Source organism: Leuciscus leuciscus (assembly GCF_965113295.1).
Source record: "Leuciscus leuciscus genome assembly, chromosome: 15".
Classification (NCBI taxonomy): Eukaryota; Metazoa; Chordata; class Actinopteri; order Cypriniformes; family Leuciscidae; genus Leuciscus; species Leuciscus leuciscus.
Genome location: NC_138739.1, coordinates 26,952,584 through 26,976,796, shown reverse-complemented (window position 1 = coordinate 26,976,796; position 24,213 = coordinate 26,952,584). Strand labels below are relative to the sequence as shown.

General features: G+C 32.9%; 3 protein-coding genes across 5 annotated transcripts; 1 reads left to right on the top strand and 2 right to left on the bottom strand.

Annotated features, from left to right (window-relative positions):
- The first annotated feature begins 901 nt into the window (after positions 1-901).
- On the top strand, positions 902-5,636 carry plekhb2 (pleckstrin homology domain containing, family B (evectins) member 2). 2 transcript variants are annotated; one of them, XM_082139681.1, is made up of 9 exons: positions 902-984; positions 1,284-1,334; positions 1,688-1,724; positions 2,553-2,705; positions 2,862-2,964; positions 3,049-3,088; positions 3,169-3,255; positions 3,813-3,930; positions 4,009-5,636. In XM_082139681.1, the coding sequence occupies exons 4-9, from the start codon at positions 2,642-2,644 to the stop codon at positions 4,140-4,142; spliced, it is 546 nt and encodes a 181-aa protein (XP_081995807.1). In that variant the 5' UTR covers positions 902-984; positions 1,284-1,334; positions 1,688-1,724; positions 2,553-2,641; the 3' UTR covers positions 4,143-5,636. The 2 variants fall into 2 exon arrangements, with proteins under 2 accessions (XP_081995807.1, XP_081995806.1); XM_082139680.1 differs by lacking the exon at positions 1,688-1,724 and having other exon boundaries at positions 926-984; positions 1,285-1,334.
- Positions 5,637-6,282: 646 nt separating this feature from the next.
- On the bottom strand, positions 6,283-11,698 carry LOC309475476 (vacuolar protein sorting-associated protein 4B-like). Its single transcript, XM_082138264.1, has 11 exons — positions 11,540-11,698; positions 10,602-10,713; positions 9,287-9,437; positions 9,147-9,202; positions 8,942-9,061; positions 8,713-8,869; positions 7,838-7,986; positions 7,557-7,638; positions 7,255-7,474; positions 7,037-7,177; positions 6,283-6,961 (listed from the first exon to the last, which is right to left on the bottom strand). The coding sequence occupies exons 1-11, from the start codon at positions 11,558-11,560 to the stop codon at positions 6,860-6,862; spliced, it is 1,311 nt and encodes a 436-aa protein (XP_081994390.1). The 5' UTR covers positions 11,561-11,698; the 3' UTR covers positions 6,283-6,859.
- A 1,765-nt stretch (positions 11,699-13,463) lies between these two features.
- ankrd29 (ankyrin repeat domain 29) lies at positions 13,464-20,946 on the bottom strand. Of its 2 annotated transcripts, none has more exons than XM_082138393.1 (10): positions 20,687-20,946; positions 19,785-19,895; positions 19,608-19,709; positions 18,227-18,325; positions 18,049-18,147; positions 17,688-17,786; positions 17,471-17,569; positions 16,783-16,878; positions 16,548-16,646; positions 13,464-14,764 (listed from the first exon to the last, which is right to left on the bottom strand). In XM_082138393.1, exons 1-10 carry the CDS (start codon positions 20,696-20,698, stop codon positions 14,681-14,683), a joined length of 900 nt encoding a protein of 299 aa, XP_081994519.1. In that variant the 5' UTR covers positions 20,699-20,946; the 3' UTR covers positions 13,464-14,680. The 2 variants fall into 2 exon arrangements, with proteins under 2 accessions (XP_081994519.1, XP_081994520.1); XM_082138394.1 differs by having other exon boundaries at positions 19,608-19,706; positions 20,687-20,944.
- Between the last annotated feature and the right edge of the window lie 3,267 nt (positions 20,947-24,213).

The window sequence follows — 24,213 nt, the reverse complement described above, 5'->3', positions numbered from 1 at the left end:
TGCAAATGCAAATGCAAAAAAAAAAACTTCATCTAGTTTCTTATCAGTTAAAAGACATGGGTTTGTGTATAAATGTTAGAACAATGCATGTTTTTCTGTGCCTGAACATTAAATGCGAATATAATTTTCATTAAATGGAAATTACATTTCCAGTGAAACTGCTCCATCTAGTGGTGTCATGTTTGCTCTGATCTGACTGTTTTGTTTAAATGTGGTGTAGTGTTTATGCACTGTTTATGTGCGGCTTTTCAAATTAATGTCACGTATTGGCTTTGAAATGGATTGTTATTATTTATATTATTTTAAATTTCCATGAGATTAATGCAAGCTATTGTCATTTTTTAAGAAAACAGCTACAAAAGACAAAGTAAATTATATTTGTCACTGACATATTCATACAGAAAAAGGGGAACATTTAATGAATTTGTTCAGAAAATGATGTTAAAAATAATATATTTAATACTACAGTTTAATATAAAGTCTTCATTTATGATATTATACTCACACACACACAATACAATATTATTAATATTAGGCTATATTAAAAACAATACGTACAATTTTAGTAGTTAATTGTAATGTAGGCTAATATATTTAATATACTTTATTAAAAAATATAGTCTTTATTCATGATTTTATGTGTGTGTGTGTGTGTGTGTGTGTGTGTGTGTGTGTGTGTGTGTGTGTGTGTGTATTATATAATGTATATTAATACGAATATAAATATGGATATATCGTAAAAGCACCCCTACGTGGTGAATATTATTTGTCCTACAAACGATGTCTACGCTAAAACCTAATTAAAACGAACTGTGTAAAGTTAATAAGAGTCTGTAAAACTTAATAAAAGTCGTGCTGAACTGATCATCTGATACAGTGACATAAGGCATCAGCTGAGCTGAGAGGAGGAGGAGGAGGAGGAGGATGCTATTGATGTCACTTTGCTAGTCGCACACGCTTCAAACATCAACAAACCGATAGAGGGTAGATTTACTCATTTTATCCATTTAATAGAACATAAATATGGCAAATGTAGATTTTAAACGTGTTTCGTTGTTTTTAAACGTCTTAGGATGTTTGTTTTTGTCGGGTTATCGTCGATTTTAGCATTACGGCGCCTCGAGCGCAAGCTAACTCTGAAACTGACAGACGAAGAAGTTCAACCGCTAAACTATCTTTACTGTAAAACAGAGGCAATATCTACATGTATATGGTCTCAGTTTAATATTCAATACCTAAATGGGTCTTAGCAGGCTTTAATGGTATTGTTTTTATTTATTTAGGTAACGTTAGTGGGATGGCGTTTGTGAAGAGCGGATGGCTGCACAGACAGAGTGAGTGTTTACACCACATTTATGGCTTTAAAAAGCCCCATATAACTACAACGAAGAATTTTAATGTCGAATTTAAGCATTTTGGGACGTTTTTGTAATGCATTTACGTACTATATTAAGTTGCACTTATATAATTTAAAGCCTTCTGGGAACTCATGAAATATAAATAAGTTATGGAAAGTGTTTAAGCCTGGAGGTTGAATTGAAAAGCTTTTCAGTTTTTATTCACTTCAGTAAAGCAGTCATGGACGACTAGTTTCTTCCTCTTCTTGACAAGTTGTCTTGGCATGAGTTGTTAGAAGGAAGTTGGAAAAACAGCTGAACTTTGTCTTTGACTGTGTCTCAAAACCTAGTGAGCTGACTATCTAGGCTGCATCTCTTGTTATTCTTGTAAGTGTTTTAAAGCTATTTTTAGATGTTGACTTGATGATTTCTGTTTGATAGGTTTAAAGATAGTTTTGTAGATAGTTTTGATTAGGTAGAACTATAGCGGCCAGATTACATTTACAAGCAGTCTTTTTTTAACTTTGTAATTTAATTAATTTATAATGAATATATAATATAAAAATATAAATACATTTTATACATTAAGTTATTTTATAATATAATTAAAAATATGTTTTATGATAAAAAGTCATTAAAACATGGCTATTAAAATTATTTTGTCAAAAAAAATTATAATTGCAATGATTTTATAATTTAATACATTTATAACAAAATTAATACAACTTATACTTTATTTTTTATAATATAATGTAAAAAATAATTGTATTAAATTAATTTATAATTTATAATAAATGTTTTTTATTCAACTTAAATACAACTAATACTTTATTTTATAATGTAATTAAAAAGTAATTGTATTAAATTAATTTATAATAAATGTATAATATAAAAATGCTATAATATAAAATATTTTATAATATAATTAAAAATAATAATATATAACAAAAATAATTACATTTTAATATAAAAAGTAATCAAAACATGTTTGATATTAAAATAATTTTATCTAAATATGTGTGTGGTAATTTTATAATTTAATACATTTATAACATAAATATATACATAGATATAATATACCTTTTTACTTTAATTATTTAATAATATAATAAAAAATTTTTTTTTTATTAAATTTGATCATTCTAAAAAGTAATTAAACAGCAACGAAAATTAATAAATAAATACAGCCTGTGACTAACTGCTGTCATCTATCAGGCACCATCTTGCGGCGCTGGAAGAGGAACTGGTTTGACCTCTGGTCAGATGGACGTCTGGTCTTCTACGATGACCAGCAGCGGCGGGACATGGAAGACGAGATCCACATGAAGGTGGACTGCATCAACATCCGCAACTCCAGCGCTTGTAGAGGTGGGTGTGATCTATCTTTCCTTCTGCATTTAAACCGCAGGATACGTGAAAGCCCCAAAAGTGCTTTTTCATGTAGTATTTGATCGGTTTTTGTCCAACACAAGATTGAAAGTTCTGATGTGTTGTTGTTCTACATCCTCCATTATTTATTCCCAGATCTGACGCCACCCGAAGGCAAAAGCAAAGACTCCCTCCTGCAGATCGTCTGCCGGGACGGTCGGATCATCAGCATCTGCGCAGACAGTGCAGACGATGCTTTGTGAGTCCAGTTTCTCAGTATTATTTTACAATGTGTGCTTTAAAATGAGATTCCTCAATAGAAACTCAATGTATTTTCTCTCAGGGCTTGGACCATGGCCCTCCAGGATGCCAGACTCAACACTGTGAGTGATACATGTTTGATCTTTCAGATTTCAGAAGTATTACAGAGGCATTTACTGTCATGCATTGGTGTGTTTTGTAGGTTGTGGTTCCCCCTCAGATTGGTTTTGCAGAGGACGTAGTAGCATCAGCGCCTCCACCATATTCTGAATTAAATCCAACTCCACAGGTAATAAATATATCCTCTCATAGATATTTAAAGGAAAATAGCTTATGTCCAGCTAATGTGGTTGAATGTGTTTTAAGGGTGTGTTTACACTTGTACTTCGGTTCTATCACTTGTACTTCGGTTCTCTTGGTTCTTTGGGTCCAGACTAAAAAAGAAAACGATACCTGGTTCACTTAGCGTTCTCATTGTCTTTTTTAACACCGAACCTAAAGATCCTAAAGAAAAACAGAGTCAAAACAGCATCAAGAATCCTTCTGTCACACACACAAAGAGTCTGTGCAAAACTGTGACGGGCAACATTACGATTATGATGAGAAAAAACAGTTATGCTTCAGCATTCTGTCCTTTTTAGGGTCTCAGCTTGTGTCCTGTCTTTGGTCCGTGTTTGCGTTCACATTTCATTCGATTCGCACCAGAGTCCGTTTGGAAGCGGACCGAGACACATGTTTTCAGCGGTCTTGGTCCGCTTGTTTGGTGCGCACCAGGGTTCGGATGACAGTGTTCACACTTATTCAGATGAACCGCACTAACAGCAATCGTACCACTTGTTGATCTAGGTTTTCTATCCTGATGGATATGGCGGTTATGTTCCTCATCCTCCGCCTTACGCCACACAGATGGTCTATTCTGCAGATGGGCAGCAGTATGCAGTTGCTTACCCTTATCATTATCAAGGTAACAGGAAGTTGGTTGGCTTTTGACTAATGACCTTTATGTAGTTTGATTGACCTTTTATTTATTTGTTTCCATCAGGTGGATATGCACCCGGCGTCAACCACGTGATCGTGCAGGAGCGTCGTCGTGACGACACAGGTGATGTTGCTTTGGGGATGTTGGCCGGCGCCGCGACGGGATTGGCCCTCGGTTCTCTATTTTCCGTATTCTAATGTGTTTGCGCGAACCCAGCCCAACCCCTCCTGACCTGCAGCACGGGACACTGTCCCTGTGCTGTTTTAACTTTGCCTTTACGCCTCGTAACGTGCAGGTCTGATAATGTAGCCGGGCTGGGGGTACGTTTGCTTGCTTTTCTGTATTCGTCTTTGTACCAAAGCTTATTATGCACCAAAAAAAGTGTTTGCTTTGCAAATTTAATCTGTAACTTACAAAGATGTACACTAAAGTATTGGCGGCTAGCCTCGAGATAAGGATAATCAGTAAGGTTTAAAGGTCATCCGCTCTTGAATAAGACAGTGTCTATTGTGTCTGTCGTCTTACACTAATGATGCCCTATGAAGAAAAGGAACAGACCCTGATGAAATGAATGATGGGTAACCTGTTTTGTTTTCTGTTAGTTCGTGAAACTGTTTTCAGTGTGTCGCTTGCAGCTGCAAACATTTTGCAAAATTAATATGTTGTGACAGTCTCATTTAAAAATGGGTCACTCAAAAATAAAAATTCGGTCGGAATCTTTTTTTTGTTAGTTTTTGTGTGTGAAAGCCTATAAAATTACTTCTTTGACAAAATTTCTTCAACTTAAAATATTTTTTATTTTCTGAACGTTTTGTTTTAATATCTTTAATTAAAAATGATGTGCGTTTCAAGCTATTTTAGAGCGAGTAAATAATGGCAGAATTTTCATTTTTGAGTGAAATATTCATTTAAAGCTAATTTGACAGGAAAATAATACTAATGATGATACATTATTAATACTGTGACGGTTATTAAGAGTGCGTCCTTAATTCTACCGCACCTTTTCTGGTTACTATTCCTTTCTTTGCCTTTGTTTTGTTTGTGGCGGCCTTCATTTAATTGAGTTTGTTTATTCCCAGTGTTAATATCAAGTGTGCATTTTTCCCCTTTTTTTCCGAAAACTTTACACTTCCTTTATGAGAGAATTTTGGGTTGAAAAATTTCTGTGATTTGATTTTTTTTCTTGACTCCTATTTGTAGCTTTTTCTCTCTTAAGAGTCAATATAAAATATGACATCTTTCCAGTTAACTAGAAAATGATTATTCCCAGTGTTTGTGATGGGATGCGATAAGGGAAACTTCAGGGAAAAGTTGGATCGACTCGTGATTGTTTAGACTTACTGACTGTCACATTTACACAATTATGTGATCGATTTGACTGTTGTGTTTACTTAGCAGGTATAATTATGAAGATATATACGTGATAATATAAGTGATAATAATCATAATTGTTTAATTTCTACAGGATTTATCAGAATGGATTTCAGGTCATGGTTCAGTTTAACACTTTAATGATTTGGAAAAATGACATTTTCATCTGAGATATGCTTATATAATTTCAAATGTTTTCTTTTTCTTTATTGCTATGTTGTTTGGACCTCAAAAGCACAATTTAAATGTTATGTTTTAAAATATACCAACATAATCATCAGTGTGTTATTTATAAACTATTAAAATAAGATGTCCTGTGATTTATTTTGTCAGTTTATTCATTATGAAAGTGAAAGGGAAAGGTGAAAGGGACACGTGACGGCCAAGTATGGTAACCCATACTTGGAATTTGACCTCTGCATTTAACCCATCCAAGTTAATGCACACACATTAGGAGCAGAGTAGTGAGTAGTTAACACACACACACACTGCAAACATGGATACACACACCCAGAGCAGCGGGCAGCCTTGTATCAATTATCAAATGCATTTTACATTAGATACAAACACCCTTTTGGGAATCCTTGGAAATTCTTAAACCAAGCAACTGGATTAGGCACGTTCAAGTTTTTTAATTAAGATTTTTTTTAATTATTTTTTAGATTTTTCTAATGAATAATAATAAAGATGATGTGCACAGATTAATAATAGGGTTAGGGTTAATAAACACTGCAACATTTCATAAAAAATAAAAAAACAATTTTGAAAACAAAACAACACACACTAAGTGCACATAGTAGGGTGACTTTAAAAGAATGACGTCTTCACGCAAATGACGTTACTGGATTGTGCTGCGTCACTGTGTTATAGCGCTCCCTGGCGTTTAGTGTTGGTATTTTTCTTTCAAGCGCTGTATGTAATCATTAGATCAAAGTAAAAACAGAACAAGACGTGAAAATCACACGATCAGAGGTCATTTATACATTTTATTTACAGATGAAAGTAGAAATACAGAGTAGAAAAATAAACTTCAAAGGAGACATCTAAACAAGTCTGATTACCCAAAACATGTATTCACATATTTGTAAACACTTTTTCACAGATCTGTGGTTGTCTTTGATTCTGGTTCAAAGTTTACTAATTTACTGTTAACTTCTTTTTTGTGTTTTTTTTGAGCAAAGGTCTTATTTAGCAATGAGGTACAAAAGTGACTAGCCATTAAGGGACAAGTAGCCAAAATGTTGTTTTAGTCCCCCAAAAGTCTTGGTATAAACACCAGGGTCCATTTGTAACAAACCTCTTAAGTTGAGAATTGTTTTAGTAGTTTTGATTTGTTTCATATGGCTGCTGATGCTTAATCATCTCCAAAATCATAACCACTGATCGGATGTGTTCAGGACAATATAAAGCCAGCTTAGCTCGCAAAAAAAGTTTCACCCCCAGAAAATGCCAAAATGAAGAGTTTGAAAAATAGAAGATGCAGAAAGAGCTTTGTAAACATAATGTGGAAAAATATAAATAAATGCCACAAGAATGCAAAATTTCAGCCCTCCTGGCCGAAGTCCTCGGTGAACTTCTTCAGCTTAACCAGATCCTCCTCGTTCACGGTGGGCTTGGTCTTCTCGAGTGACCTGGACATGTCCTCCTGAGACACAGACCACAAGATCAAAACAAGCTCTGGGATTTTTACACATTATTTTTTTACTTAACTTGAGCTTACCAAGCTAACTATCGGCTCCAGGAGTTTATCGCTCGCCACGTCCACCCAGGTCATCTTGACTGCGTTTGGGTCGTTTGGAGAGCAGGGCGTCAAGAGGTCATCCACGTCATCATCCGGGTTGTTCCATGCCTTTCCTCTGACCTGTTAAAACAGACATGAAGGGATGGAATTGGATCGGTTTCGACCGCTTTACTAGTCGCGCAATTGTCATTTCGTACCTTTTTGAAGTGAGTCGAGGACTGGACTTTGCGAATGGGCTGCATGAGGGCGTCGCGAACGACGATGCTGATGTCGGCACCCGAGTAGCCGTCGGACTTCTTCCCCAGAGTGATGAAATCAGCTTCGTTGAGGCTATTGGGGGTGGAGCCGAGGTGCAGCTTGAACATGGAGGTGCGAGCGGGCTGCTCAGGGAGAGGGATGTAGATGCGCTTTTCAAATCTGTAATAATATAATGATAAACATTAAGTGCCAATAAAGAAATTTAAAACCATCAAAATGTGTATGGATTTCTGTAACGCACCTTCTCCTGATCGCAGAATCCAGAGTCCAGGGGATGTTGGTCGCACCAAGGACCAGAATTCCTTCGTTGTCATTTCCTACACCTGTGAGAATGGGAAAATTAAGGTAATTATCAATAATATAATAAATAAATGAAACAGCAATGAAATTGTTTTTAAACAAAAATACGTCACATTTTCAAAACAATAATAACCCTGCCAAATGAGACCCAGATGACAGTAAAAAAATGTAATTAAATAATAACTTTGCTTGCGACAAAGCTAACGCTAGCTTTGTGTTTACCTTGCATCTGGACCAGAAACTCTGTCTTGATCCTGCGGGCCGCTTCGCTCTCGTTCTCGTTTCTCGAGCCGCACAAGGAATCGATCTCGTCAATGAATATGATTGAAGGCTTGTTTTCCCGAGCCAAACTGAACAGATTCTTCACTAACCTAAAGACAATAACAGTATTACTAATAATGAAGGCAGAAGGAATCAATATGATCAAAACACCGGGACATCAAGGCACAACGAGACGTACTGAGACCATATTGAGATAATAGGACATTACATTTTTTTAATTATTATGAATACACAATATTAATATATTATATTTATATATAAGTATATAATATATATTAAGTAAATTATGTAATGTAAAAAATTATAATTATTTATTTTTATTTATAAGTACAATGAGACTTAAATAAGTATAAATTATAGTCACAATAAAAATCATGAAATCTTTTAATTTTAAAATCTTTATATATCTATATATATATATATCTATATACATATATATATACATACATATATATATAATAGATTTCATGTTGATTTTTATTGTGGTTTACATAAAACATTGTGAAATGCAAGAAAATGTAATGATTAAATCCACTAAATATAGAAATATTTTAATAATATACATCTGCAATTGGCTCAAGAAATCCATGTATAATAATGATTTAAATATTATAGTTAATATTTTAATAATACTATTTAAAAATAAATTATCAATATTTTCACAAATAAATGAATAATATTAAATTATTTATTTGAATACAAATATAATATTAGTTTAAATTGTATTTATATATTACAAGTCCTACTAACCTAATGAATTATGCCAGATGTTAAAATCATTGGCACTCAACATCTGAAGATTCAACATCACTTACTTCTCGCTCTCTCCCAGCCACTTGGACACCAGGTCTGATGATGAGATGGAGAAGAACGTGGAGTTGTTGGCCTCGGTAGCCACAGCTTTGGCCAGGTAGGACTTCCCTGTTCCCGGAGGGCCAAAGAGGAGAATCCCTCTCCATGGAGTCCTTTTCCCTGAGGATAATGATGTTTAGAACACTTCAGACACTTCCATGCATATTTCATTCAGTATGTAACCCGTCATACCAGTGAAAAGATGAGGGAATTTGATTGGCAGGATGACCGCTTCTTTAAGGGCCTCCTTGGCTCCTTCCAAACCAGCAACATCATCCCACTTAATGTCGGGCTTCTCCATGATAATAGCACCTGAAAAGTATGAAAATCCAAGGTTTTTGTCTGTAGATCCCATTATGACTTTAAAAAGACTGTGTCTGAGCACAAAATGTTGTACCCTGAAGTTGATTTTTGAATTTCTTTTTCTCTGCATTGCCATCATCACTGTCGGCCCTGTAAAAACAGAATGTTACATTTCGTTTTCTCTGTTTAACAGGAAGTTCATTAGCCGATTCAGTAGGAAGTAGAGCGTCTCACCCTTTATCATCAGACTGGGGAACTTTGACAGGTTTGGAGGGCGGCGCGCTCTCTTGCTTCTTCAGGTACTGCTTGAGCTGCTCCGCTCGGTCCAGGTACTCGGCACACTTTGCTCTGATGCTCTGCTTGGCCTTTTCCCCTTGAGCATCATCTGCACCATAAAACATCAACATAAGAAAACACACCATCAGTAGCTCGTCACTTTTCTCACTAAATTGCGTTTAATGAGGGATCGAATTGTTTTATATATATCGAATGACAATATATAAAAAATAAAATACAGTGAAAAATAAACAAATCAAATTTAAATATAAAACATCAAAAATAAATAAATAAATAAATAAATAAAACAATTAGTTCATGAATTAATTTAATGCACATTTAATGAGGGATCAAATTACAATATATAAAAATAATCTATTTCAAATTAAAATGAAATAAAACATTTTTTTATATTAAATATACAACAAAAATATACATTTATTATAAGACAACATACTGGCTTATGAAATATATTTATAATAATTGTTTCAATATTATTTAATATTTAAATAATATTATAAAATCAATTATAATCATCTGCACAATAAAACATCAAAAAACATGTGCCTTCATTGGTTCATGTATTTTTCGCTCTATATGTTTTTGGATTAAATTAATTTCATAAATGTAAGATATTAAATTGTATATATAAAAGTACAATTAAACAAACATAATATTTTAGATGTGAATAATAAAAACAATGGAGGGACACAAAAAATATTTTTATAAAATAAACATGTAAATACACTTTAAATTAATAGTATATTATATTAATTACTAATATTAAATATTGTTGTTTTAATAATATTAATGTTTAAATGATCATTATAAATGTATTTCATGAACCAATATGTAGTCTTATATGTATATAGCTATATATTTTACACACACACACACACACACACACACACACACACACACACACACACACACACACACACACACACACACACACACACACACACACACACACACACATCCTGTATATATTAATACAAACACACTCTCACACACACACACACATATATAGAGAGAGTTTTAAATGTATATTAAATATTTATAAAATATATATAGCTATATACATATAAGACTACATATTGGTTCATGAAATAAATTTATAATGATCACTTAAACATTAATATTATAAAACAATATTTTTATTAATATCTAAAAAAAAAAAAATCCAATAAATATAAAATGTTTAAGTAAATATAAATAAACATAGAATATAAATATATTAAAATTGCTTGTAAATTGCTTGAAAAGAGCGTACACTTCACCACATGAAGAAAATACTGGATTGAGTGTTGATAGAGGCGCAGAGCTTCCTGATAGTTTTTCGCCTTGTCCTCCTCCGAGGCTCTGCTGGCCAAATCAATGGCTTTCTATTGCACAGAAGTAAAGATAGATGAGACCTGTCATCTGCCTCATAACGTGTTACAGACGGACATTTCATCATCTACAGGCACTTTTGGCCAGGTCATTTCCACCATATCGAAAATTATGTATTGTATTGTAGTGGAAATGTCATTTTTAACATTAGCGACTCGTTCTAATTTCATTTTATTTTTTATAAATGCACACAATTAAATATTTGTTCACACTTCTTGCATAATTTGATTAATAAAATGACAGCTTGATTGGAAATGAAATAAAATGTTTGATGTTTATTATTCTAATTAATAATATAGTTCAAATCAAAGTCTGAGACAGGAGTAAAACAATAACATAAAATAAAAGTGAAACCTAAAAACCCCTGAAGTAAATGAAATGTTTAAAATCTCGGACTGAAATCTGTTGGACTGTCCGTGTTGTTATAGTGTGGTGTAATGTACGGATAACTGGTTAGACCAGTTTAAGGACAGGCTGAGGAATACACAACAGACACTAGTTAAAAAAAACCTTTACCAAATGTAGCACACAAGTTAATAAGCACCTTCTTACATTTATGAATGTATGTAGTATGTATCGAAAACGTAAACAATTCTCCTAAGTAACAAGAACAAAACGCATATTTACCTGCCAAACCAATATATACGCTAAAACTGAACAATATCATGAATATTTTAGACTTTATTGTGTCATACATTCAACTAGAGCTAAACAAAAAAGACTACAAATGCTAAAAAAATACACATTATATAGCATGGACAATACATGAAAAGCCAGGCCAATTATTATGACTGTCATACCGCTTGTAAAGTCTCTTACCTGTAAATTGGCATTCGTCATTGTTGACGGTGATTTGAAGGCGAAATTATGATTTGTTACGGCTCAAGTTTAAACATTTTTAAATGAATGTAACGCAGAATCGCGGTGTGTTGGTAAATCTGTGCGTCCTCGCGCACTTCCGCATTGAGTGTTTACCGTGACGTCACGGGTGACAGGCGTCGAGCCACACCTTTCCCGCTTATCAGACACGCCTCCACTGCGACGTACCACACATCTAACATTACTAGTTTACTAAAACTATATGCCTATTTAATTTCGTTCACTCCCTCATAAAATACGTTAAAAAGCAGCATTTTCTTTTACATTTATTGTTTTGACGAAAAACATTTCAACCACACTTCTCATATTCAGGGGAGCACATATTTAAGCACCAAGGTTGACATTTTTCCAAGTCCAAAATGCATTTCTATGGAGTCAATATAGGGCCATATATATCTGCAAAATAAAACAATGTTTTGCAAACAAAAAAAATGTTTTGCAAAAAAAAAAATGTTTTGCAAATAAAAATAAGAGTATTGAGAATTTTTTTTGCTTTTTTGCAAGTAAAAAAAAAATTATTGCAAAAGAAAAGTTAACCACTGAGATAAAAAATAAAGTTTAGCAAAGTAAAACTTCAGCAGCATTGACTTTGCAACACATATTTCCCTTTGCGCCGCTCCTTTAAATCCGCGTTTCAGTCATCCGTGCCTCTGCGGCGCAAGCTTTCCTTTGCGCTTCATTTTTCTTTGCGCCTCGCTTTGTGTCCCTGATTTGACGTGGGGGGAGGGGTCAAGAGGTTGGGGTGTGTACAAGGGACGAAGGCGCGTCCCTCTCGTAACGTCATCAGCGCGAGCCCCAGACTATTATTGTCAATGCCATAGTGCCCTTCACTCGCTAACTTCCCTCCGTCTCGTTCACTCGGATGTACGTCATTGCGAGTGCTCACTACTGGCGGAAACTGCAATGGGCTGAAATGGAACGTCCTAAGCCCTTGATCACTTGGAATCAGCTGTGGAGTTGATTTATTATTTACATTTTGTTTCCCTTTAAGAATTTGTTTAATGCAGCATCCAAATGTTTATAGGTGTGTTTGGGTTGTTTTAAATTAAAAATATATATATTAATATATCATAGAGTTGTCTGTTGTGGTGGTGATTAGATGAGATATGTGGTGACGTCACAATCGTACTGCATTGTGGGACATATAGGTGCCTGAAGTGTACATTGAAGCAGACTCGCTCCCTCGGTCAAAATCGAGGGAACGAGGGTCCTCCATATAAACTTCCCTCGTCCACTTCACGAAGTGGAACGCACTTCAAAATGGCGGCAGGGATTCCCCCAAGGGGAAGTGCTTAGGGAAGTTCGCAAGTGCGTGTCTAAAAGTGGACTGGAACGCAGCACAGCATGTCTCTGCTCCGCCATTTCGATCGATCCAGTCGGTCTGGGGCTCGCGCTGATGACGTTACGAGAGGGACGCGCCTTCGTCCCTTGTACACACCCCAACCTCTTGACCCCTCCCCCCACGTCAAATCAGGGACACAAAGCGAGGCGCAAAGAAAAATGAAGCGCAAAGGAAAGCTTGCGCCGCAGAGGCACGGATGACTGAAACGCGGATTTAAAGGAGCGGCGCAAAGGGAAATATGTGTTGCAAAGTCAATGCTGCTGAAGTTTTACTTTGCTAAACTTTATTTTTTTCTCTCAGTGGTTAACTTTTCTTTTGCAATAATTTTTTTTTTACTTGCAAAAAAGCAAAAAAAATTCTCAATACTCTAATTTTATTTGCAAAACATTTTTTTTTTTGCAAAACATTTTTTTTTTTTGCAAAACATTTTTTTTTTTTGCAAAACATTGTTTTATTTTGCAGATATATATGGCCCTATATTGACTCCATACATTTCAACAGAAAATAAATATATAGCAAGAAACCCAACAATTAATTCACACAAAAATAAATAAATAAAATATGGTGCCAGTAATGTTTTTAAAAAAAATTGTGTATGCAATCAAATAAATCTTTTTTTAATAATCATAGAAAGACATTAAAAAGCAACGTTTTCTTTTACATTTATTGATTTGAGAAACATACAGTTTAACACGGTTCTCACACAGACAAAATGGCAAATAAAATGTTAAGAAAACGAACATTTAAGCACCAAGATTTTCTGAAAAATAAATAAAGTCCAAAATGCATTTCAGCAAAAAAATTTGATATGACAAGTAAAGCTACTCATCAAAAAAATATTTTTTATCTAAATAATGAGCTTTTTATTTGGTTGTGACTTTTTGTCCACTGATACATGAAAACATGCTAATAAATAAAATAGGCAACATTTGCAGGCTAAAAGACATTCTAACATTACTAAAATATATTTTTTTAATTAGCATAAACTGCTGTTTCTCATAAAATCTGCAAATTTAAAGGTGCATTACTCAATTTTGACATTTTTTCCGCCATCTCCCCCTCAGACTCGACGCTCAGGCAGGTTGCCAGATTTGAGGACACACAACAGAAACGAGCGTAATTCACAATAGGAAGCCTTGCAGACTGCAGTATAACTTGATCAGCTAATGTATACGTCTGCAATGTTTTTATTGCCGAGACTTTTTATGTCAAGTAGAATTTTCGATCTCTGACCTGGTTTGTTTGCTGGCTTCCATCGCGGTGTTTACCGCCGAATAGCGAACACGGGGTGTCGAAATACTATTGGGTAAACTGGCAGTGGGCGGAGTCACACAGGCCAAAACAAAACCGGACATTCCGACACGGAACTCATATTTCAAAGTAGAATAAATTGGCTGTAGCTTTGTTTTTCAAAGAAACAACTATTTGAACTTAGCATGTTTCCTACATATCTGCAAACATTTGGTATTTTTATGCTTTTGTACAGTCAAAAAATATTACACCGAGCACCTTTAATAAATGCTTTAGACTGAAAACAAAAAGCCAATGACATTAATACAGTATGTCATAACATTTCAAGGATGACGAATAAGCAATTCTGCTTTTCAGTGCATTTGTGTTGTCGATCTGAAGCTTCAAGCATCCACTGAACGAGACTGGAAAGATGTTGCAGGCAGTCTCCTGGGATGGAGAAATAGTGCATTCATTTTTCATGGGCATAAAAACAAACACAGCAGTCATCAACTCCCTCCATTCAGCATCGGCAGTCGCAGGATTCTTAGTATGCGTTCGTTCTTCGTAAGATCCTCAGGCAGTTCATTGTTCTGTAGAGATAATGTGATTCCATCAGAACGTGGTACAATAGTGCCATTAAAGCACAAGATAAAACCTCTATTTTCATTATCTACTATGAACTGAATTTGATTTATTTTTAGCTACTGCCTGCAGAACATTCATAATAGGCCTACTTAAACTATACCACACTGACCAGTAGATGGCAGTGCTAGATATGAACAATATAACAATACCAGAGATATCTGGCCTGGGGCCTGTACCATGATGGTAGTTGAACAAACTCAGGGTTACAGGATTAGTTTCGAGTTGACAAAACCAAACCAGTCCAACCAGGCTTTGTTGGTACCATGATGCTGATCATCAACTTTCTCTGTCAACTCAGGCTTTGATCCTGAGTTTAGGTGTGACATCAGAAGCGAACAGCCAATCACATGCTGAGAAAGAGTGAAACTGCGATTCATTTGCGCGAGAGAAGCTTCTCTCTTCTGCAGAATATTACGAGAATTTAAACAAATTTACACACAGCAAGAAGAAAATAGCTGTCTATGAAAGAGGACAACTAAAAGAAAAAGTCTTTCCTTATCAGTGCAAGTAAAAGTTGTGAAGTTAATTTATACAGTTAATAAAGGTATAGAGAGAATTGAACATTTTAGATCACATGTAGTAATTTTATAGCTTTATCTATTGATTCTATAGTGTATTTATATTACCTTCATATATTTCTTCATTTAAACGGCATAATAATAATTGATTAACTAAAATTGTACATGTGTGATTGATTAAGGGTAAATCATACACAATTATTATTCTAAATAAGCATTAGTAAAAGCCAGAGGATTTTGTCTTTAAAAATCATTTGCCATAGTGACGTTTAATTTGGAGTAGAAACAGAGTGACTTTATCCTTTGCTCACAGCTGATCTCTTACCTGGAACATAACCTGCCCCGGACCAGGTTAGCCGTGGAGCGTAAGCACTGCTAAAAGCCAAACCACTTTCATGGTGCCTTAAACCCAGGGTTGGCGCAAACTAAACTGAAACATAGCTGGCTAGCCACCTAAACCGGCTTCATGGTATAGGCCCCTGGTTTCACAGACAGGGCTTAGATTAAGCCAGGATTAGGCATTAGTTCAATTAGGGCATTTAAGTATCTTTTATAAACATGCCTTAGAAAAAAAAAAACATTACTGGTGTGCATCTTGAGACAAAACAATGACACTGACATATTTTAAGATATATCAGTGCAAGTATGCTCAAACATGCATTTTAGTCTGAGACTAGCTTAAGCCTTGTCTGTGAAACTGGGGGTTGAAATAAACTGGAATAAGGTGAAGTACTAAAATAAAAATAAATGAAAACTAAATAGCGATATTTAAATAAAAAAATATATAAAAAATGACAAAAACACATAACGAAATGAACAATTAAACTAACATTAACATGAAAATTAAAAATATAAAAATAAAAGCTAATTCAAAACATTAATAAAACTATAATAAAGCTCAAATAAAAACTAAAATAACACTGGCCTGTGTAGAGATATGGAGAAAATATTGTGGATAATAAAATAAAATCATTAAAAAAATCTAAATATATATAAAATAATACATGTATTTCTCAAAAAAAAGTGTATATATATATATATAACATTTATTTTATTTTATTATTCACAATATTTTCTCATTATCTCTACCCAGGCTTTATTTAAATTCTTCAAAACAACCCCATATATAACTTGCAGTATTCATTTGCTTGGACAACTGGCATAATTATTAATTAATTGAAATATGTATATCCACGAGTCTGAAACTGACCTTGTTGGGTAAAGCTGGATCGGCATTTGCCTTCAGCAACAGTGCAACTGTTTTGGGATTCCCGCCCATGACGGCGGCATGAAGAGCTGTAGAACCGTTCTAGATTACACCACAAAACACACACAGTTCAAATGCAGGGTAAAGACTTGCTTGAAGACCAAATGGAGGAGGAAGGAAACACATGCGGTCACAAATTGAATCACTTTTTACTGATGTCAGATGATGTCTCTCGTACCTTCAGAAGGCCAAGTGAGGGAGAGAACTTGAGCAGTTCCTCAATGACGTTACAGTATCCTTTATGTGCAGCCTTGAACAGAGCCGTGGAACCATCCTTCAGTCGGAAACACAAGCCATTACAGCCATGAGAGACTCAGCATAATAGAATAAATGAGGCATTTGTCAAACATTTCATGCATTTTTAATAAGCTTCTTTTCCACCTGACTGAACTGTTTGATTCAAGCTTGGGTAGAGATATGAAGAAAATGTTGTGGAAAACAACTTTAATTAAATAATAATTAATTAAATAAAAATAACAGTAAAATACAATAAAATAATAATAAATATTGAATTAAATACAAATAATTAAGCCGTAATTAATTTTAAAAAACTATAAAATTAAAAGATTATTTAAATAATAAAAAATATTGACAAAACATTACTTTAAATAACAAAACAATAAATAATAAATAAAAACATTAAATTGAATAAATAGTAAATAATTATATAAATAATTATTCTATTAAATAATAAAACACAACATTGATTATAAAATAATAAAATACATTGAAATAATAAATAAAATTTACTTGAGCTAAAAATGTAAGAAATATAACAAATATTAAAATAAAACAAAATATTTGGAGCTACTGCAAACTGGAATTTTGCAAAAAGAGAGAATAATTCAATAAAGTTCTCAACATACTTTTCTATCTGCATCACGGTCCGCACCTCGTAGCAGCAGAACCTTTACCACCTCGTCATGTCCCATCTGGGCTGCCATCCAGAGCGGAGCTGTGCCATCCTGCCGCCCAAAAAACACAATCAACATAGAAAACAAAATGAAAAATCATAATAGCATACCAAACACCACTTATGACAAACAGAAAGTACAATGCGTGAGCCATGATCATAAATCAGACCTCTCGAGGTTGATTGACTTTAGCCCCAGTTGACATAAGCTGACGTATTACAGTCACATGACCCTCTTGGGAAGCCAAAAATAAGGCCGTTGCACCATCCTGAAACAGAGAAGATGGTTCATTTCATTTATAAAGTTTGACAGATACATTCAACTGCTAAAACAAATATTTCTACCAAATGATCTCCCAAAGATATGTTTGGGCTATAAGGTAAAAATCAATCCAACTGTGTCCTATCCCATTCCTAAGAGCACTGAATCAGCAGAAACCCTAGAGGAACTGGCACAAACATGAGCAGCTACGGCTTTTAAAGAGCAACAGCGCGGCCCGCCTCATGGGAGAGAGAGACGTGTTGACTAACATTGAGCTGGTCGTGGACATTGGCGCCGTTCTTCAGAAGGGTGTCCACCACTTTGGAGTGACCGTATTGGCAGGCTGCGGAGAGTGCTGTGCCGCCATCCTGTAGATCACAAACCGTCAGTTCTGAATGATCACATTTATTATAAGTCACAGATTTCTTCCATAATAACATACCGCACCTTTGTCCGAAACTCAGTGGACGCTCCAAATTCGAACAGGAGCTTGACAATTTCATTATGGCCCTGTTGTGAAGCAAAGAAGAGGGCGGTGGAACCTGTCTGGGGGAACAGTGACATCATCTGCGTCATCATCAGTACACAAACACACTTCAGATGTTATCAGCAGCACTTACACACCCGTTTGAGGAAGAGTAATATTACCACACATTACTGCACTATTAACAACCTGTCACTATATTTAGGTCTGACAAAAATAACACTCACTGCAGCTTATTGCTGGGTAGATGTCAACAGAAATGTTAGGGAGGATAAAAAATAATAATAATACTTTTTTTTTTTTATTAAAACAGCTTTAACAAATACAAAATTAGTACATTAGCTTAATTATTAATTATTTTTTAATTTAATGCTATTTTAATCTAATGGGTTTGTTTATTTTATTATTTTATAAAATGTTTTGTAATGTTACTTTAATCTAATGTAATCTTTTCATCTCTTTATTTATTCCTTTATTTTATTCCTTTATTTTTTTATCTTAATAAATGTATTATATTTATTAATTTTATTTCTATTTTTATTTAATGTAATGTTATTTGAAGCTAAATAAATAATTATTAATAAATGATTAAATACATAAGTGAAATTAAATAAAAAGAATACATTATATTAAAGTAACATTACAAAAAATAATTAAAAAATAATTAAAAAGAACTAAATTAATAAATATAAGAAAGCATATAATTCAATTAAACATAAAAATAAATAAAATAATAAAATAAACAATCCCAGATTACATTACATTCAATTAAAAATGAAAAAGAAATGAATAAATATGATAAATATAATATAATGAACAATTATATTATATAGCAAAATAAAATTAAGATACATAAATAATAAATAAAATAAATAAATATGACTTTAGATTAAAATAAAATAACATGAAATGAAAAATAAAAATAATATAATAAAAATCGAAGTAAATAAAAATACAACAATATAAAATCAAACAAACAAATATATATTACACTAGATTAAAATAACATTATAATAAATGAAAATAAATTAACAAAAAAAATCGAATAAAAAAATACAAATAATAATAATAATAAATTTTATAACAATAAAATAAAAGCATCCAATTAAATTATTAATAAAATAAAATCTTATAGTTGTATTTAGACAGATATTTTCCTGTAGCTTAAGAAGTTAAGATGTATAATATCTTCATATCTACTAATACGAGACTTAAATTAAGACTGTCACAGACTGCATCCCCTTGAATCACTACAAAAACAGCCTAGAAATATTATTGAGGAATAAAACAGTTACATAAAATTGTCCATTATTATACCAATGTAAGCATGCTGGAGATGCATACCTCTCTTTGCAGATTAATATCTGCACCTTGCAGGATGAGTTCCCGAACACACTCATAATGCCCGCTGTAAGATGCCACCATCAGTGCAGAGGTGCCGTACTGCTGAAACACACCATAAAGCATTATCCTATGGCAATGCTGATTGCATTGTGAAACATTCAAGAAAGTAGTTCATACACAATCTTTGCAGTCTACATCCACTCGCCCGCTGTTCAACAACAGCTGAAGCAAAGCCAAGTTTCCTTTCCTTGCTGCCCAAAACACAGCGTTGGCAAGAGGAGTCTCCTTCTGTCAGACACATAAACAAGCAGAATCAGACACAAACAAACACGTACAATCTTCATACAGAGAGAGATCACACTATTAAACCTCAGGTGGATGTTAAATGCAGGTTATTTACTCATTATTATATTACTGAAGGACTGTCAAATCAATATCAGCATAAATCCTCTTTCGTGCCCTTAGTCAACATTAGGAAAGTAATGTTGCTGAATAAAATATCATCAAAAAGAAAAGAAAAGAAAAGAATAAAAGCACTAAATGAATGTAAATAAAACATTTATTTAAAAATGAGTGCTGTCAAATCGATTGTGTGTGTATAGTATAGACACACACAGATGTATATATATATATATATATATATATATATATATATATATATATATATATATATATATATATATATATATATATATAGGCTACAAACTTTTATGTTAGATGCGATTAATCGATTTGACAGTACTATTTCATTAATATAAATGACTTTGAAATAAAATATATTAATTCAGAAGTGTAGAATATGAACCTGTTACAGTAATTTTACAAAACTACAGTAAAGAAAGTAGATTCCAAAATAATGTACCATAATTAGTATACGATATTTTAGCGTAAGCTACGGTTACCATGGTGAATTTTGGAAGGGCGAGGTGGGCGAACCCTCGTCATCAGGCCATAAAGACGCTCGTGACTGATAGAAAAACTCTTAATTCGTTATTCGGTGACACGTTTATTAGTATTCATCTTAAGACATATTTAGATTAAATAAATCATGTTTTACCCAAGTAAATATTCATGTTTACCTTGAAAGACATCCTAGGAATCTCATTCGTGCTTCATCTTGCTGGTTTGCGCGGTGTCCCTTTTATAATGTCCGTCCGCAGCGCCCATTCATCCCCAGTGAAGAACTGAATGAACGGGGATTAACGGTCTTGTTTACCGCAGTGAGTGTTACACGGAAACGAGCCAGCACGAACATGAGCGAGCAGCTTTTGCATCAACTGCGAATTCACTTGTATGCCCCCTCCTCACACACACTCTCTCTCTCTCTCTCTCTCTCTCTCTCTCTCTCTCTCACACACACACACACACACACACACACACATAGCCTACTACACAGACAGAAGGTAGATGTGTTCGATTCCTGAATGAATTGTTCTTATGAGTCGGATCTTTCATATGAATCAGTTGACAAAACCGACTCATTAAACCGAGAATCATTTTTTTGTGAAAAAGTACGACTCGTGCTGAGCCGAAAACTGATAATTGAGCAGATATAATAAAGTAAACCGAGGATTAAACTGGTGAGGCGAAACTGAGACTGGAGTTACTTTAATAGCCAAATAACGTGTTGCAAGAAATGTTACAAATAAAACAGTGAAAAAAGCCAACGGCAAGTTTCTTCATAGTCTTGTTAAGAACGACGCAGGCTAATGATGACGCAATTGCTTCAGGACGTAAAAGAATCGCTGAAACTGTTCGGATGATCCGACTTGAAATTATATATATATATTTTTTTTTTTTCAGTTATATAAAATAGAGACCCCCTAATGTTAGATCATTTTAAAAGATATAGCTAGTTAGCCATTGTCAGAGGGGATTTTGATTTGTTATTTTATTATAAAAGGCAAAAAAGGATGTTTATTTACATAAAGCGTTTTATTAAATGTTTTGATAATTGTTACAAAAGGGTCTGGTATTTAGATACCACAGTGTTGTTTGTCCCATAAAAAAAACGAACATTGTTAATTTTTGGGGGGGTCTGTATCACTTTTAATATATTATGCTACAAATTGTATATTTAATTAAATTCTCATATTTTCAAGTCAAGTCATTATACAAAAGATAAAAATAACTTTTGTATTTATTATTTTTATTCAATATGGCAAAGTAATCTGTGAGGAAAATGTAAGATAATAAATACATATAATATACAATTATTACAAAGTAATAAAAATATAACCTATAGTAATGAAATATATATGTATATATTTTTTGATCCAACAAAGTATTCTTTTTAAGGAGAATTGTAAGTAAATTCTATTTACTTATAATATAATATACTATAATATACTATAATATAATATAATATAGAAGAAATATATAGGCTATGGTAAAAAATATTTTATTTTATTTATTTTTATTTAATACAGTTTGTAAGGAAAATTGTAAGGTTATGCACTACAGTATAAAAATATAATATAACAATATAATATAATAATTATTTTTATTTTTATGTAATACAGCAAAGTATAAGGAAAATCGTAATGCTATTCACTATAATATAAAAATAGTCTAGTAAAAATAAAGGATATACATATAATAAGCTACAATAGGCTATAATATAATAATAATATAATATGTAATGTAATGTAATATAATAGGCTATAATAAAAAAAAAAGTCTAAACCTTTTCATTTCATACGGCAAAGTAATTTTGTAAGGCAAATCGTAATTCTGTTCACCTGTACCTGCCCTTCAACACAGACTGTTTATAATGAAAAGCCCCAAAATATGCCCTGCAGAGGCAATCATGGGATGAACCGTAATAATGGGGCTAAATTATGACAGCACTGAAGAACACACAGCCTGACTGCAGAACAAGAAAGACAGATGACTCAGCATTCACCCCCGTAATAAAGGCCTTGGGGTGGCTGGACTATACTTTAAGGATATAATGTCTGTAGTAGTACGTTCATTATATTCCAAACAAGAATCAGGTCAGACAAAACACGTCAGGCATTCAAACATCGCTGACTCAGTCCTCAGTCCGTATGAAGGTATATAATGCAGAAGACATGCTGCAGTTTCATCTGAACAAAACTCCAGACGCTCAGACAGCCACTTTTTGCAGAGCCTGTGCATCAACATGTTCGGTAAGATAAGGAACTTTGGATATGGTGTAAATACGACTTAGTTCCGTTGTTTAAATATTTTGTTATAAATATGTATTTAAATTGAATTGTTGAACCAAAAATGTGACGTAAATTGTGCTCATTGTTTATTATATTTTAGTTATAATTATAGTATATATTATAGTATAGTATAGTATAGTAGTATAGTATAGTATAGTATAGTATAGTAAAGTATAGTATTATAGTATATTATATTATATTATATTATATTATATTATATTATATTATAGTATAGTATAGTATAGTATAGTATAGTATAGTATAACAATTATATATTGTTAGTTTGTTTGAATCAGTCTTAGAATAAAAACTCAAAAATATTATAAACAAATACAGTCGTGTTAACATTTATGTTATATATTTAGTTTTAAATATTTATTTAAACTGAATTGTTGAACCAAAAATGCAACCTGAATTGTGCTCAGTATTTTTATTTATTTGTTTATTTGTTTGTTTGTTTGTGTTTTTATTGTAAAAGTGAATCAGTTTAAGAATAGGAACTGAAAAAAGTATCCAGTTGTTTAAATATTTATGTTAAATATTTAGTTATAAATGTTTATTTAAATTAAATTGCTGAACCAATTTTTTTTTAAACTAAACTATGCTCAGTATTTCTATATTACACACACACACTACTGGTCAAAAGTTTTAAATCGGTAAGATTTTTTATGTTTTTAAAAGAATTATCTTATGCTCACCAAGGCTGCATTTATTTGATAAAAATTTTTTTTTAAAATGACTGTTTTCTATTTTAATATATTTTAAAATATAATTTATTCCTCAGATGAAAGCTGAATTTTCAACATCATTACTCCAGTCTTCAGTGTCACATGATCCTTCAGAAATCATTCTAATATGATGATTTATCCTCAAAAAACATTCATTATTATTTTCAATGTTGAAAACAGTTGTGTACCATTTTTTTTCAAAATTCTTTGATGAATAGAAAGTTCAAAAGAACAGCATTTATTTAAAATAGAATATTTTCTAACATTATAAATGTCTTTACTGTAACTTTTGATCAGTTTAACTCATTCTTGATGAATAAAAGTATTGATTTATTTGATTTCTTTCCCCCAAAAATAAAATTGTAATTCTTACTGACCCCAAACTTTTGAACGGTAGTGTTTAATGTCACAAAAGCTTTAGATTTCAGATAAATGCTGTTCTTTTGAACTTTCTATTCATCATAGCATCATGAAATAAAAATGTAAAAAACTGTTTTCAACATTGCTAATAATCATAAATGTTTCTTGAGCATCAAACATCATATTAGAATGATTTCTGAAGGATCATGTGACACTGAAGACTGGAGTTATGATGCTGAAAATTCAGCTTTGATCACAGGAATAAATTATACTTTACTATATATTCACATAGACATTTTTTTTTTTTCAGTTTATATTCACTGTTTT

Coding starts and splice junctions, on each gene's coding strand:
- ankrd29 (XM_082138393.1), bottom strand. Junction 18,148..18,226: donor CCACTGAGTTTCGGACAAAG/GTGCGGTATGTT, acceptor TGTGATCTACAG/GATGGCGGCACAGCACTCTC. Junction 16,647..16,782: donor CCTCACTTGGCCTTCTGAAG/GTACGAGAGACA, acceptor GGTGTAATCTAG/AACGGTTCTACAGCTCTTCA.
- LOC309475476 (XM_082138264.1), bottom strand. CDS start 11,560: ATGACGAATGCCAATTTACAG. Junction 9,438..10,601: donor TTTTCTTCATGTGGTGAAGT/GTACGCTCTTTT, acceptor TTTATGGTGCAG/ATGATGCTCAAGGGGAAAAG. Junction 8,870..8,941: donor ATTCCCTCATCTTTTCACTG/GTATGACGGGTT, acceptor CATTATCCTCAG/GGAAAAGGACTCCATGGAGA.
- plekhb2 (XM_082139680.1), top strand. CDS start 1,298: ATGGCGTTTGTGAAGAGCGGATGGCTGCACAGACAGA. Junction 2,965..3,048: donor GACAGTGCAGACGATGCTTT/GTGAGTCCAGTT, acceptor ATTTTCTCTCAG/GGCTTGGACCATGGCCCTCC. Junction 3,931..4,008: donor TTACCCTTATCATTATCAAG/GTAACAGGAAGT, acceptor TGTTTCCATCAG/GTGGATATGCACCCGGCGTC.